Raw genomic sequence first — 17185 nt, 5'->3', positions numbered from 1 at the left:
GTGTGTGTGTGTGTGTGTGTGTGTGTGTGTGTGTGTGTGTGTGTGTGTGTGTGTGTGTATGTGTGTGTGTGAGTGTGTGTGTGTGTGTGTGTGTCTGTGTGTGTGTGTGTGTATACCTCAGTGATGAGAAGAGCCAGTGGAGGGCTGAAGCTGAGGGGGATGTCGTAGGGGAAACACCTCACTCTCCTCAACATACTGTAGTGGTCTGGTTCAGGCAGGACTGGGAACTAGACGGTGGGAGACAGAGATATATATATATACAGTGGGGAGAACAAGTATTTGATACACTGCCGATTTTGCAGGTTTTCCTACTTACAAAGCATGTAGAGGTCTGTAATTTTTATCATAGGTACACTTCAACTGTGAGAGACGGAATCTAAAACAAAAATCCAGAAAATCACATTGTATGATTTTTAAGTAATGAATTTGCATTTTATTGCATGACATAAGTATTTGATCACCTACCAACCAGTAAGAATTCCAGCTCTCACAGACCTGTTAGTTTTTCTTTAAGAAGCCCTCCTGTTCTCCACTCATTACCTGTATTAACTGCACCTGTTTGAACTCGTTACCTGTATAAAAGACACCTGTCCACACACTCAATCAAACAGACTCCAACCTCTCCACAATGGCCAAGACCAGAGAGCTGTGTAAGGACATCAGGGATAAAATTGTAGACCTGCACAAGGCTGGGATGGGCTACAGGACAATAGGCAAGCAGCTTGGTGAGAAGGCAACAACTGTTGGCGCAATTATTAGAAAATGGAAGAAGTTCAAGATTACGGTCAATCACCCTCGGTCTGGGGCTCCATGCAAGATCTCACCTCGTGGGGCATCAATGATCATGAGGAAGGTGAGGGATCAGCCCATAACTACACGGCAGGACCTGGTCAATGACCTGAAGAGAGCTGGGACCACAGTCTCAAAGAAAACCATTAGTAACACACTACGCCGTCATGGATTAAAATCCTGCAGCGCACGCAAGGTCCCCCTGCTCAAGCCAGCGCATGTCCAGGCCCGTCTGAAGTTTGCCAATGACCATCTGGATGATCCAGAGGAGGAATGGGAGAAGGTCATGTGGTCTGATGAGACAAAAATAGAGCATTTTGGTCTAAACTCCACTCGCCGTGTTTGGAGAAAGAAGAAGGATGAGTACAACCCCAAGAACACCATCCCAACCGTGAAGCATGGAGGTGGAAACATCATTCTTTGGGGATGCTTTTCTGCAAAGGGGACAGGACGACTGCACCGTACTGAGGGGAGGATGGATGGGGCCATGTATCGCGAGATCTTGGCCAACAACCTCCTTCCCTCAGTAAGAGCATTGAAGATTGGTCGTGGCTGGGTCTTCCAGCATGACAACGACCCGAAAACACACAGCCAGGGCAACTAAGGAGTGGCTCCGTAGAAGCATCTCAAGGTCCTGGAGTGGCCTAGCCAGTCTCCAGACCTGAACCCAATAGAAAATCTTTGGAGGGGAGCTGAAAGTCCGTATTGCCCAGCGACAGCCCCCGAAACCTGAAGGATCTGGAGAAGGTATGTATGGAGGAGTGGGCCAAAATCCCTGCTGCAGTGTGTGCAAACCTGGTCAAGACCTACAGGAAACGTATGATCTCTGTAATTGCAAACAAAGGTTTCTGTACCAAATATTAAGTTCTGCTTTTCTGATGTATCAAATACTTATGTCATGCAATAAAATGCAAATTAATTACTTAAAAATCATACAATGTGATTTTCTGGATTTTTGTTTTAGATTCCGTCTCTCACAGTTGAAGTGTACCTATGATAAAAATGACAGACCTCTACATGCTTTGTAAGTAGGAAAACCTGCAAAATCGGCAGTGTATCAAATACTTGTTCTCCCCACTGTATATGTGCGTGTGTGTATGAATGTGATTTTCTGGATTTTTTTTTCTCATTTTGTCTGTCATAGTTGACGTGTACCTATGATGAAAATTACAGGCCTCTCTCATCTTTTTAAGTGGGAGAACTTGCACAATTGGTGGCTGACTAAATACTTTTTTCCCCACTGTATGTATATATAGAGAGAGAGAGATGAGAGGAAAGGGGGTGTGACACACAAACCATCTGTCTTTTCCTTAATGTGTCTAAAAACACTGAGTTTTGTTGGTTTTTATTACTATAAACATTTATTTTATTTTTATATAAACTGTAAATAATCAAGACCCCAGGCACTGCCACACATTTATTAACACAATGCCAGTCAGTGTAGTGACTCACCTTCCCAGTGACCAATGAGAAGAGGAGGATTCCCAGCGACCACCAATCAGCTGCGTGGCTATAGGGTCCCCCACTCAGAACCTCAGGGGCTGGAGAGACACACACAGCAGAGCATGTCTGTCACACACTGTATATCTCACTGGTCTGGCACACACTGTATATCTCACTGGTCTGGCACACACTGTATATCTCGCTGGTCTGGCACACACTGTATATCTCACTGGTCTGGCACACACTGTATATCTCACTGGTCTGGCACACACTGTATATCTCACTGGTCTGGCACACACTGTATATCTCACTGGTCTGGCACACACTGTATATCTCGCTGGTCTGTCACACACTGTATATCTCACTGGTCTGGCACACACTGTATATCTCGCTGTGTGTGTGTGTGTGTGTAGACTGTGTGTGTGTGTGTGTGTGTGTGTGTGTAGACTGTGTGTGTGTGTGTGTGTGTGTGTGTGTAGACTGTGTGTGTGTGTGTGTGTGTGTGTGTAGACTGTGTGTGTGTGTGTGTGTGTGTGTGTGTGTGTGTAGACTGTGTGTGTGTGTGTGTGTGTGTGTGTAGACTGTGTGTGTGTGTGTGTGTGTGTTGTAGACTGTGTGTGTGTGTGTGTGTGTGTGTGTAGACTGTGTGTGTGTGTGTGTGTGTGTGTGTGTAGACTGTGTGTGTGTGTGTGTGTGTGTGTGTGTAGACTGTGTGTGTGTGTGTGTGTGTGTAGACTGTGTGTGTGTGTGTGTGTGTGTGTGTGTGTAGACTGTGTGTGTGTGTGTGTAGACTGTGTGTGTGTGTGTGTGTGTGTGTAGACTGTGTGTGTGTGTATGTGTGTGTGTGTAGACTGTGTGTGTGTGTGTGTGTGTGTGTAGACTGTGTGTGTGTGTGTGTGTGTGTGTAGACTGTGTGTGTGTGTATGTGTGTGTGTGTGTGTGTAGACTGTGTGTGTGTGTATGTGTGTGTGTGTGTGTGTGTAGACTGTGTGTGTGTGTATGTGTGTGTGTGTGTGTGTGTGTAGACTGTGTGTGTGTGTAGACTGTGTGTGTGTGTGTGTGTGTGTGTGTAGACTGTGTGTGTGTGTGTGTGTGTAGGTGTGTGTGTACTAACCCATGTACTGGATGGTTCCACAGATAGTGAAGGCTCTTCCTCCTCTCTCCAGACGACGGGACAAACCAAAGTCAGCCAGACGGAGGTGGCCTGGAATAAACCATTATTACTGTTATCAGTACTGGAATAAACCCTTATTACTGTTATCAGTACTGGAATAAACCAGTATTACTGTTATCAGTACTGGAATAAACCATTATTACTGTTATCAGTACTGGAATAAACCATTATTACTGTTATCAGTACTGGAATAAACCATTATTACTGTTATCAGCACTGGAATAAACCATTATTACTGTTATCAGCACTGGAATAAACCATTATTACTGTTATCAGTACTGGAATAAACCATTATTACTGTTATCAGTACTGGAATAAACCATTATTACTGTTATCAGCACTGGAATAAACCATTATTACTGTTATCAGTACTGGAATAAACCATTATTACTGTTATCAGCACTGGAATAAACCATTATTACTGTTATCAGTACTGGAATAAACCATTATTACTGTTATCAGTACTGGAATAAACCATTATTACTGTTATCAGTACTGGAATAAACTATTGTTATTATCATTATGATTGTCACTATCACTACAGTTATCCATAACTACTGCTCTACACAGGAACATCTACTACTGTCCACATCAGGGACCTGGGAGCACAGCATTACAATGGACCTGGGAGCACAGCATTACAATGGACCTGGGAGCACAGCATTACAATGGACCTGGGAGCACAGCATTATAATGGACCTGGGAGCACAGCATTACAATGGACCTGGGAGCACAGCATTATAATGTGACTGTCCACTGCAGGGACCTGGGAGCACAGCATTATAATGGACCTGGGAGCACAGCATTATAATGGACCTGGGAGCACAGCATTATAATGGACCTGGGAGCACAGCATTACAATGGACCTGGGAGCACAGCATTATAATGGACCTGGGAGCACAGCATTACAATGGACCTGGGAGCACAGCATTACAATGGACCTGGGAGCACAGCATTACAATGGACCTGGGAGCACAGCATTATAATGGACCTGGGAGCACAGCATTACAATGGACCTGGGAGCACAGCATTACAATGGACCTGGGAGCACAGCATTATAATGTGACTGTCCACTGCAGGGACCTGGGAGCACAGCATTACAATGGACCTGGGAGCACAGCATTACAATGGACCTGGGAGCACAGCATTACAATGGACCTGGGAGCACAGCATTACAATGGACCTGGGAGCACAGCATTATAATGTGACTGACAGCTGTGTTCCAGAACATTGTGTTCTACAATTTTGTTCTAATCTAGAATGTCTCATGTTGCCATGCTTCCAAAATCACATCGTTATCACGCCTCCCTTGGAGGTCTGGAGAATTTTGTATTGCAAAAACGTTTTGAATGGTCCGCTGGGGGGATGTTACATTTCAAGAAACCTCCCCTAGAAGGGCTGATTTGTGTTATGTGTCTCCGTCCAGGTAGTGGTTGTTGCCTATGCTAGTTTCAAGTGTGGCCGACAGTGTGCGATTTATATTTCTTGAAAATTAAAAGCGCATTACGTTTGTAAAGTCAAACGTCACATGAAGTTCTAAACCGCTCTGGTGACAAGATTTTTTTCCATGTCTCCATTCGTCCACATGGCTGCTGGCTGCGCTTCGCTTCCACCAAAAATATTGTGAAGATTTTTGTAAGGACACAAAAAACGGAGGCAGTGGGAGAACCTATTCAAGTAAGTAAATACATGTTTAAAATATATACATATTTTTATTATTATTAGCTAGTTAACAAGCTGGCTACAGTAGGCTAACTCAACTGAGCTGCTAGCTAGATAGCGAACTTTACACACTGTTTAGCTAAGTGAATTTAAATGTCATCAGCTAGCTAACTTCCTATCAGCTAGCCATCTTGATGTAATCATTGTAAATTGCCATCTTGATGTAATCATTGTAAATTGCCATCTTGATGTAATCATTGTAAATTGCCATCTTGATGTAATCATTGTAAATTAAAAACAGTCTCCAAATGCATTTGGAGACAACAGAGGGTGAAATTGCAGCTCCAGCTGTCAGTAAAGGGAGAGTGCAGGCTACAGGACAGGGCTACAGGACAGGGCTACAGGACAGGGCTACAGGACAGGGCTACAGGACAGGGCTACAGGACAGGGCTACAGGACAGGGCTACAGGACAGGGCTACAGGACAGGGCTACAGGACAGGGCTACAGGACAGGGCTACAGGACAGGGCTACAGGACAGGGCTACAGGACAGGGCTACAGGACAGGGCTACAGGACAGGGCTACAGGGCTACTGGACAGGGCTACAGGACAGGGCTACTGGACAGGGCTACAGGACAGGGCTACAGGACAGGGCTACTGGACAGGGCTACAGGACAGGGCTACAGGAGAGGGCTACAGGACAGGGCTACTGGACAGGGCTACAGGACAGGGCTACAGGGCTGCAGGACAGGGCTACTAGACAGGGCTACTGGACAGGGCTACAGGAGAGGCTACAGGACAGGGCTACTGGACAGGGCTACAGGACAGGGCTACTGGACAGGGCTACAGGAGAGGGCTACAGGACAGGGCTACAGGAGAGGACTACAGGACAGGGCTACAGGAGAGGGCTACTGGACAGGGCTACAGGACAGGGCTACAGGACAGGGCTACAGGACAGGGCTCAGACAGGGCTACTGGACAGGGCTACAGGAGAGGGACTACAGGACAGGGCTACAGGACAGGGCTACGGACAGGCTACAGGACAGGGCTACAGGACAGGGCTACAGGAGAGGGCTACAGGACAGGGCTACAGGACAGGGCTACAGGACAGGGCTACAGGACAGGGCTACTGGACAGGGCTACAGGACAGGGCTACAGGACAGGGCTACAGGACAGGGCTACAGGACAGGGCTACAGGACAGGCTACAGGGGCTACAGGACAGGGCTACTAGACAGGGCTACTGGACAGGGCTACAGGACAGGGCTACAGGACAGGGCTACAGGACAGGGCTACAGGGCAGGGCTACAGGACAGGGCTACAGGACAGGGCTACAGGACAGGGCTACAGGACAGGGCTACTAGACAGGGCTACTGGACAGGGGCTACAGGACAGGGCTACTGGACAGGGCTACAGGACAGGGGCTACAGGACAGGGCTACAGGACAGGGCTACAGGACAGGGCTACTGGACAGGGGCTACAGGAGAGGGCTACAGGACAGGGCTACAGGAGAGGGCTACAGGACAGGGCTACAGGAGAGGGCTACAGGACAGGGCTACTGGACAGGGCTACAGGACAGGGCTACTGGACAGGGCTACAGGAGAGGGCTACAGGACAGGGCTACAGGAGAGGGCTACAGGACAGGGCTACAGGGAGGGCTACTGGACAGGGCTACAGGACAGGGCTACAGGACAGGGCTGCAGGACAGGGCCACTAGACAGGGCTACTGGACAGGGCTACAGGAGAGGGCTACAGGACAGGGCTACAGGACAGGGCTACAGGACAGGGCTACAGGACAGGGCTACAGGACAGGGCTACAGGAGAGGGCTACAGGACAGGGCTACAGGACAGGCTACAGGACAGGGCTACAGGACAGGGCTACTGGACAGGGCTACAGGACAGGGCTACAGGACAGGGCTACAGGACAGGGCTACAGGACAGGGCTACAGGACAGGGCCACAGGGCTACAGGACAGGGCTACTAGACAGGGCTACTGGACAGGGCTACAGGACAGGGCTACAGGACAGGGCTACAGGACAGGGCTACAGGACAGGGCTACAGGACAGGGCTACAGGACAGGGCTACAGGACAGGGCTACAGGACAGGGCTACTAGACAGGGCTACTGGACAGGGCTACAGGACAGGGCTACTGGACAGGGCTACAGGACAGGGCTACAGGACAGGGCTACAGGACAGGGCTACAGGACAGGGCTACTGGACAGGGCTACAGGAGAGGGCTACAGGACAGGGCTACAGGACAGGGCTACTGGACAGGGCTACTGGACAGGGCTACAGGACAGGGCTACAGGACAGGGCTACAGGAGAGGGCTACAGGACAGGGCTACAGGAGAGGGCTACAGGACAGGGCTACAGGAGAGGGCTACTGGACAGGGCTACAGGACAGGGCTACAGGACAGGGCCACAGGGCTACAGGACAGGGCTACAGGACAGGGCTACAGGACAGGGCTACAGGGCTACTGGACAGGGCTACTGGACAGGGCTACAGGACAGGGCTACAGGACAGGGCTACAGGACAGGGCTACAGGACAGGGCTACAGGACAGGGCTACAGGGCTACTGGACAGGGCTACTGGACAGGGCTACAGGACAGGGCTACAGACAGGGCTACAGGACAGGGCTACAGGACAGGGCTACAGGACAGGGCTACAGGACAGGGCTACAGGACAGGGCTACAGGACAGGGCTACAGGACAGGGCTACAGGAGAGGGCTACAGGACAGGGCTACAGGACAGGGCTACAGGGCTACAGGACAGGGCTACTGGACAGGGCTACAGGACAGGGCTACAGGACAGGGCTACAGGACAGGGCTACAGGACAGGGCTACAGGAGAGGGCAGGTCATTTTGTGGGACGACATTGAAAAGATTCTCCAGTTCCAGTCCCTAGAGGGGAAAACTTTGAGGACAGAGAGATAATAATGAAGAAGGGAGAGATAATAGAGACAGAGAGATAATAGCATCATATTCAGTGCTGTCTAATTAGAGGATAATGAAGCCTGTTTCTTTGTGATGTTTTCTGTCCTCAGACACAGAGAGCTGTGAAAGCCTGTCTGCAGAGGAAGAGGTCCCAATGAATGTCCCAAGAGAATCAGGGAACATCCTACAGCCTTCAGAAAGTATTCACACCCCTTGACTTTTCCCACATTTTGTTGTTACAGCCTGAATTTAAAATGGATTAAATTGAGATTTGGTGTCACTGGCCTACACACAATACCCCATAACGTGAAAGTGGAATGATGTTATTTCACATTTTTTACAAATGAATTACAAATGAAAAGCTGAAATGTCTTGAGTCAATAAGTATTCAACCCCTTTGTTATGGCCTAAAGAAGTTCAGGAGTAAACATTTGCTTAAAAAGGTGCACTTTGCAGAAATAGATCCGCCATTTCCTGGTTGCTAAAATTCTAATAGTTCGCCTAATTTCAGTTTATGACAAAACAAGCAAGTATAGCGTAGAGAATCATTGGACCATCTAAACTGCTGGGAAATATACAGTATTTTCCATAACCAAAAATATTGTATTTTCAGCTGTTTGAAGTTGGAGGACAAAACCGAAAGTAAAAGACGCAAAAAACGAAACTTAAGAAAGGGAAGCATAGAAATAGCGCACATAGAACAGATCTATCGCTTCTTAGAATGGCTTTCAATGGGAATCACAGATCTATAACTAACAGTTCTATTTGAATTGGGTCGGGTCGCCCAAAAAGATACATATTGCAGCTTTAACAAGTCCCATAATAAGTTGCATGGACTCACTCTGTGTGCAATAATAGTATTTAACATGATTTTTGAATGACTACCTCATCTCTAACATGTATCCTGTTCAAAACATGCATCCTGTTGGCAACAAGGCACTAAAAATTAACTTTATGTCCTGAATAGAAAGCGTTATGTTTGGGGCAAATCCAACACATTCGTGAGATTCTCACCTTTCCACAGAGGGGTCATATTAGTGTGAGAGAGGGGTCATATTAGTGTGAGAGAGGGGTCATATTAGTGTGAGAGAGGGGTCATATTAGTGTGAGAGAGGGGTCATATTAGTGTGAGAGAGGGGTCATATTAGTGTGTATCCCAAACTGTTCCAACGCTACAGACAGAAGTTGGCAGATCGTCTGTACCGACTTCAGACGAGTCCCAAGATGCTTGTGGGGGTCGTAGAGCTAAACGGAGAACACCATTGTGTTCGTGAGTCTCATCTTTCCATAGAGGTGAGACGCCCGATTTTCGGGATGTCTAATGGTCTGACAAACAACGCTCTAGTTCTGTCACCTTTCACCACAGATGCGGAAGTGCGACATAGGCGGATGCGGTGGATTGAGACGCATCGAACGCAAAAAAAAACATACATCTCTAGTTTAAACGGATGGATTTTGATGGGGGTTTTGTATTATGCTAATTATATTTCCGCGGGGTGCCAACATCGACCTCAGGGGGTTAAAGGGAAATGTTAAAAAAATCAGCTTCATGTATTCATCATCTCCAGCACCACCCCAACATCAACATATGTGAAAATTGCGCGTTTCTATGTTTTGGAGATTTTTGTGATTTTAACCAATTACGAGTTGGCATTGCCTACTAATTGTCTACTAATTGGTTGATGATGTCATTGGACACCTTGAAATATTAAAGTGTCAATGCTGAACTAGTGTCGATGTTGATTAATCACAGATCACAATCCTGCAATGAAGAGGGGAAGGGATTCTGTCTCTGTCTGTGTTTCTGTGTTTTATTTATTTTTTGTCTAGTTCTTTTATTTGATTGTCACTCTCAGTATATCAGCTATGTGAATCCATTTAGCAGCTGATCATATGGCATGCATTACTGGCCTTCTGTAGCAGAGAATTGCTAAACTCACAAATGTTTTACATTTTGAGCTTTACAAGTGGCCAGTTTATTAGGTACACCCATCTAGTACTGGGTCGGACCCCACTTTGGAAACGTTGCTCAATTGGTATCAAGGGACCTAACGTGTGCCAGGAAAACATTCCCCACACCATTACACCACCGCCACCACCAGCCTGTACCGTTGACACCAGGCAGGATGGGCCCATGGACTCATGCTGCTTACACCAAATCCTCTCTGCCATCAGCGTGACGCAACAGGAACCGGGATTTTTCCACTCCTCAGTTGTCCAGTGTTGGTGATGGCCTGCCCACTGGAGCCGCTTCTTCTTGTTTTGAGCTGATGGGAGTGGAACCAGGTGTGGTCGTCTGCTGCAATAGGCCATCCGTGACAAGGACCGATGAGTTGTGCGTTCCGAGATGCCGTTCGGCACACCACTGTTGTACTGCACCGTTATTGGTCTGTTTGTGGCCCGCCTGTTAGCTTCGACCTCTCATCAACGAGCCGTTTTCTCCCAGAGGACCGCCGCTGACTGGATGTGTTTTGTTTGTCGCACCATTCTCAGTAAACCCTAGACACTGTCGTGCGTGAAAAGCCCAGGAGGCCGTTTCTGAGATACTGGAACCGGCGCACCTGGCACGGACGATCACACCACGCTCAAAGTCTTCTTAGGTCACTTGTTTTGTCCATTCTAACATTCAATCAAACAGTAACTGAATGCCCCGATGCCTGTCTGCCTGCTTTATTTAGCAAGCCAAGGCCACGTGACTCACTGTCTGTAGGAGCTAACCATTTTCCTGGATTAGGGTGGTGTACCCACATTTTTTATTTTTTTATTTTACCTTTATTTAATTAGGCAAGTCAGTTAAGAACACATTCTTATTTCCAATGACGGCCGACCAAAAGGCCTCCTGGGGGGACACACCATAAACTGCCAACTGAGTGTATGTTCTCCATTTAAAATGATACCAGTCCACAATGCAGGAGGCAAACCCTATACCAGATTTAGTAAGGGCAAACCCTATACCAGATTTAGTAAGGGCAAACCCTATACCAGATTTAGTAAGGGCAAACCATATACCAGATTTAGTAAGGGCAAACCATATACCAGATTTAGTAAGGGCAAACCATATACCAGATTTAGTAAGGGCAAACCCTATACCAGATTTAGTAAGGGCAAACCCTATACCATATTTAGTAAGGGCAAACCCTATACCATATTTAGTAAGGGCAAACCCTATACCAGATTTAGTAAGGGCAAACCCTATACCAGATTTAGTAAGGGCAAACCCTATACCAGATTTAGTAAGGGCAAACCCTATACCAGATTTAGTAAGGGCAAACCCTATACCAGATTTAGTAAGGGCAAACCCTATACCAGATTTAGTAAGGGCAAACCCTATACCAGATTTAGTAAGGGCAAACCCTATACCAGATTTAGTAAGGGCAAACCCTATACCAGATTTAGTAAGGGCAAACCCTATACCAGATTTAGTAAGGGCAAACCCTATACCAGATTTAGTAAGGGCAAACCCTATACCAGATTTAGTAAGGGCAAACCCTATACCAGATTTAGTAAGGGCAAACCCTATACCAGATTTAGTAAGGGCAAACCCTATACCAGATTTAGTAAGGGCAAACCCTATACCAGATTTAGTAAGGGCAAACCCTATACCAGATTTAGTAAGGGCAAACCCTATACCAGATTTAGTAAGGGCAAACCCTATACCAGATTTAGTAAGGGCAAACCCTATACCAGATTTAGTAAGGGCAAACCCTATACCAGATTTAGTAAGGGCAAACCCTATACCAGATTTAGTAAGGGCAAACCCTATACCAGATTTAGTAAGGGCAAACCATATACCAGATTTAGTAAGGGCAAACCCTATACCAGATTTAGTAAGGGCAAACCCTATACCAGATTTAGTAAGGGCAAACCCTATACCAGATTTAGTAAGGGCAAACCCTATACCAGATTTAGTAAGGGCAAACCCTATACCAGATTTAGTAAGGGCAAACCCTATACCAGATTTAGTAAGGGCAAACCCTATACCAGATTTAGTAAGGGCAAACCCTATACCAGATTTAGTAAGGGCAAACCCTATACCAGATTTAGTAAGGGCAAACCCTATACCAGATTTAGTAAGGGCAAACCCTATACCAGATTTAGTAAGGGCAAACCCTATACCAGATTTAGTAAGGGCAAACCCTATACCAGATTTAGTAAGGGCAAACCCTATACCAGATTTAGTAAGGGCAAACCCTATACCAGATTTAGTAAGGGCAAACCCTATACCAGATTTAGTAAGGCAAACCCTATACCAGATTTAGTAAGGGCAAACCCTATACCAGATTTAGTAAGGGCAAACCCTATACCAGATTTAGTAAGGGCAAACCCTATACCAGATTTAGTAAGGGCAAACCCTATACCAGATTTAGTAAGGGCAAACCCTATACCAGATTTAGTAAGGGCAAACCCTATACCAGATTTAGTAAGGGCAAACCCTATACCAGATTTAGTAAGGGCAAACCCTATACCAGATTTAGTAAGGGCAAACCCTATACCAGATTTAGTAAGGGCAAACCCTATACCAGATTTAGTAAGGGCAAACCATATACCAGATTTAGTAAGGGCAAACCCTATACCAGATTTAGTAAGGGCAAACCCTATACCAGATTTAGTAAGGGCAAACCCTATACCAGATTTAGTAAGGGCAAACCCTATACCAGATTTAGTAAGGGCAAACCCTATACCAGATTTAGTAAGGGCAAACCCTATACCAGATTTAGTAAGGGCAAACCCTATACCAGATTTAGTAAGGGCAAACCCTATACCAGATTTAGTAAGGGCAAACCCTATACCAGATTTAGTAAGGGCAAACCCTATACCAGATTTAGTAAGGGCAAACCCTATACCAGATTTAGTAAGGGCAAACCCTATACCAGATTTAGTAAGGACAAACCCTATACCAGATTTAGTAAGGGCAAACCCTATACCAGATTTAGTAAGGGCAAACCCTATACCAGATTTAGTAAGGGCAAACCCTATACCAGATTTAGTAAGGGCAAACCCTATACCAGATTTAGTAAGGGCAAACCCTATACCAGATTTAGTAAGGGCAAACCCTATACCAGATTTAGTAAGGGCAAACCCTATACCAGATTTAGTAAGGGCAAACCCTATACCAGATTTAGTAAGGGCAAACCCTATACCAGATTTAGTAAGGGCAAACCCTATACCAGATTTAGTAAGGGCAAACCCTATACCAGATTTGTAGGGGCAAACCATATACCAGATTTAGTAAGGGCAAACCCTATACCAGATTTAGTAAGGGCAAACCCTATACCAGATTTAGTAAGGGCAAACCCTATACCAGATTTAGTAAGGGCAAACCATATACCAGATTTAGTAAGGGCAAACCCTATACCAGATTTAGTAAGGGCAAACCCTATACCAGATTTAGTAAGGGCAAACCCTATACCAGACATACTGTTGCAGATACTTTACTCCTGGATGGAGGATCTCTCTCTGACACACACAGCGTGAGTTTACCTTGGTCTGTGAGTTTACCTTGGTCTGTGAGTTTACCTTGGTCTGTGAGTTTACCTTGGTCTGTGAGTACACCTTGGTCTGTGAGTTTACCTTGGTCTGTGAGTTTACCTTGGTCTGTGAGTTTACCTTGGTCTGTGAGTTTACCTTGGTCTGTGAGTTTACCTTGGTCTGTGAGTTTACCTTGGTCTGTGAGTTTACCTTGGTCTGTGAGTACACCTTGGTCTGTGAGTTTACCTTGGTCTGTGAGTTTACCTTGGTCTGTGAGTTTACCTTGGTCTGTGAGTTTACCTTGGTCTGTGAGTTTACCTTGGTCTGTGAGTTTACCTTGGTCTGTGAGTACACCTTGGTCTGTGAGTTTACCTTGGTCTGTGAGTTTACCTTGGTCTGTGAGTTTACCTTGGTCTGTGAGTTTACCTTGGTCTGTGAGTTTACCTTGGTCTGTGAGTTTACCTTGGTCTGTGAGTTTACCTTGGTCTGTGAGTTCACCTTGGTCTGTGAGTTTACCTTGGTCTGTGAGTTTACCTTGGTCTGTGAGTTTACCTTGGTCTGTGAGTTTACCTTGGTCTGTGAGTTTACCTTGGTCTGTGAGTTTACCTTGGTCTGTGAGTACACCTTGGTCTGTGAGTTTACCTTGGTCTGTGAGTACACCTTGGTCTGTGAGTTTACCTTGGTCTGTGAGTTTACCTTGGTCTGTGAGTTTACCTTGGTCTGTGAGTTTACCTTGGTCTGTGAGCACACCTTGGTCTGTGAGCACACCTTGGTCTGTGAGTTTACCTTGGTCTGTGAGTTTACCTTGGTCTGTGAGTTTACCTTGGTCTGTGAGCAGAATGTTCTCCATCTACAGTAGAACACAGAATAGGTCACATGTTTAAATGGTTACATCACATTCAGACACTGCAACATATAGATGACAAACTGTAGTGAAGATGTACAGTGGGGAAAAAAAGTATTTAGTCAGCCACCAATTGTGCAAGTTCTCCCACTTAAAAAGATGAGAGAGGCCTGTAATTTTCATCATAGGTACACGTCAACTATGACAGACAAAATGAGAAAAAGAATTCCAGAAAATCACATTGTAGGATTTTTAATGAATTTATTTGCAAATTATGGTGGAAAATAAGTATTTGGTCAATAACAAAAGTTTCTCAATACTTTGTTATATACCCTTTGTTGGCAATGACACAGGTCAAACGTTTTCTGTAAGTCTTCACAAGGTTTTCACACACTGTTGCTGGTATTTTGGCCCATTCCTCCATGCAGATCTCCTCTAGAGCAGTGATGTTTTGGGGCTGTCGCTGGGCAACACAGACTTTCAACTCCCTCCAAAGATTTTCTATGGGGTTGAGATCTGGAGACTGGCTAGGCCACTCCAGGACCTTGAAATGCTTCTTACGAAGCCACTCCTTCGTTGCCCGGGCGGTGTGTTTGGGATCATTGTCATGCTGAAAGACCCAGCCACGTTTCATCTTCAATGCCCTTGCTGATGGAAGGAGGTTTTCACTCAAAATCTCACGATACATGGCCCCATTCATTCTTTCCTTTACATGGATCAGTCGTCCTGGTCCCTTTGCAGAAAAACAGCCCCAAAGCATGATGTTTCCACCCCCATGCTTCACAGTAGGTATGGTGTTCTTTGGATGCAACTCAGCATTCTTTGTCCTCCAAACACGACGAGTTGAGTTTTTACCAAAAGTTCTATTTTGGTTTCATCTGACCATATGACATTCTCCCAATCCTCTTCTGGATCATCCAAATGCACTCTAGCAAACTTCAGACGGGCCTGGACATGTACTGGCTTAAACAGGGGGACACGTCTTGCACTGCAGGATTTGAGTCCCTGGCGGCGTAGTGTGTTACTGATGGTAGGCTTTGTTACTTTGGTCCCAGCTCTCTGCAGGTCATTCAGTAGGTCCCCCGTGTGGTTCTGGGATTTTTGCTCACCGTTCTTGTGATCATTTTGACCCCACGGGGTGAGATCTTGCGTGGAGCCCCAGATCGAGGGAGATTATCAGTGGTCTTGTATGTCTTCCATTTCCTAATAATTGCTCCCACAGTTGATTTCTTAAAACCAAGCTGCTTACCTATTGCAGATTCAGTCTTCCCAGCCTGATGCAGGTCTACAATTTTGTTTCTGGTGTCCTTTGACAGCTCTTTGGTCTTGGCCATAGTGGAGTTTGGAGTGTGACTGTTTGAGGTTGTGGACAGGTGTCTTTTATACTGATAACAAGTTCAAACAGGTGCCATTAATACAGGTAACGAGTGGAGGACAGAGGAGCCTCTTAAAGAAGAAGTTACAGGTCTGTGAGAGCCAGAAATCTTGCTTGTTTGTAGGTGACCAAATACTTATTTTCCACCATAATTTGCAAATAAATTCATTAAAAATCCTACAAAGTGATTTTCTGGATTATTTTTTCTCAATTTGTCTGTCATAGTTGACGTGTACCTATGATGAAAATGACAGGCCTCTCTCATCTTTTTAAGTGGGAGAACTTGCACAATTGGTGGCTGACTAAATACTTTTTCCCCACTGTATTGTATATTATGTACATTGAAACAACTGTATAGACGACAGATATCAACTAACAGATGCATCATTAGCAAAATATGTAAACTTGTAATGTATATATAGGTTGTGAATATATATAATGCCAAGAGTGTGCAAAGCTGTCATCAAGGCAAAGGGTGGCTATTTGAAGAATCTCAAAAATATAATATATTTTGATTTGTTTAACACTTTTTTGGTTACTACATGATTCCATATGTGTTATTTCATAGTTTTGATGTCTTCACTATTATTCTACAATGTAGAAAATAGTAAAAATAAAGAAAAACCCTTCAATGAGTAGGTGTTCTAAAACTTTTGACCAGTAGTGTAAATACAAAAATATAAACGCAACATGCAACAATTTCAATGAGATTACTGAGTTACATTTACATTTTACATTTTAGTCATTTAGCAGACGCTCTTATCCAGAGCAACTTACAGTTAGTGAGTGCATACATTTTCATACTGGCCCCCCGTGGGAAACGAACCCACAACCCTGGCGTTGCAAGCGCCATGCTCTACCCACTGAGCTACAGGGGACTACAGTTCATATAAGAAAATCAGTCAATTTAAATTAATTAATTAGGCACTAATCTATGGATTTCGCATGACTGGGCAGGAGCGTAGCCATGGGTGTGCCTGGGAGGGCATTGGCCCACCCAATCAGAATACGTTTCTCCCCACAAAAGGGCTTTATTACAGACAGAAATACTCCTCAGTTTCATCAGCTGGCCGGGTGGCTGGTCTCAGACGATCCCGCAGGTGAAGAAGCTGGATGTGGAGGTCCTGGGCTGACGTGGTTACACGTGGTCTGCAGTTGTGAGGCCAGTTGGACGTACTGCCAAATTCTCTAAAACGACGTTTGAGGCAGTTTATGCCAGAGAAATTAACATTAATTTCTCTGGCAACATCTCTGGTGGACATTCCTGCAGTCAGCATGCCAATTACACGCTTCCTCAAAACTTGAGATGCCTGTGGCATTGTGTTGTGTGACAAAACTGCACATTTTAGAGTGGCCTTTTATTGTCCCCAGCACAAGGTGCACCTGTGTAATGATCATGCTGTTTAATCAGCTTCTTGATATGCCACACCTGTCAGGTGGATGGATTATCTTGGCAAAGGAGAAATGCTCACTAACAGGGATGTTAACACATTTGTGC

At 45.5% G+C, this 17185-nt stretch overlaps 1 protein-coding gene across 1 annotated transcript in view; it reads right to left on the bottom strand.

The window, feature by feature from the left end:
* The window catches only part of LOC123483458 (ribosomal protein S6 kinase-related protein-like), an 80462-nt gene that overhangs the window by 278 nt on the left and 62999 nt on the right, over positions 1-17185 (bottom strand). Inside the window, exons 8-9 of the mRNA XM_045213512.1 lie at positions 14201-14318; positions 2242-2330 (exon numbers count right to left, since the gene is read on the bottom strand). Coding sequence (XP_045069447.1) covers positions 2242-2330; positions 14201-14318 — 207 coding nt within the window. The remainder of the gene's footprint in view (positions 1-2241; positions 2331-14200; positions 14319-17185) is intronic.

Source organism: Coregonus clupeaformis, unplaced genomic scaffold (genome assembly GCF_020615455.1).
Source record: "Coregonus clupeaformis isolate EN_2021a unplaced genomic scaffold, ASM2061545v1 scaf0117, whole genome shotgun sequence".
NCBI classification, from domain to species: Eukaryota; Metazoa; Chordata; class Actinopteri; order Salmoniformes; family Salmonidae; genus Coregonus; species Coregonus clupeaformis.
This window is presented reverse-complemented; position numbering and strand designations above follow the sequence as displayed.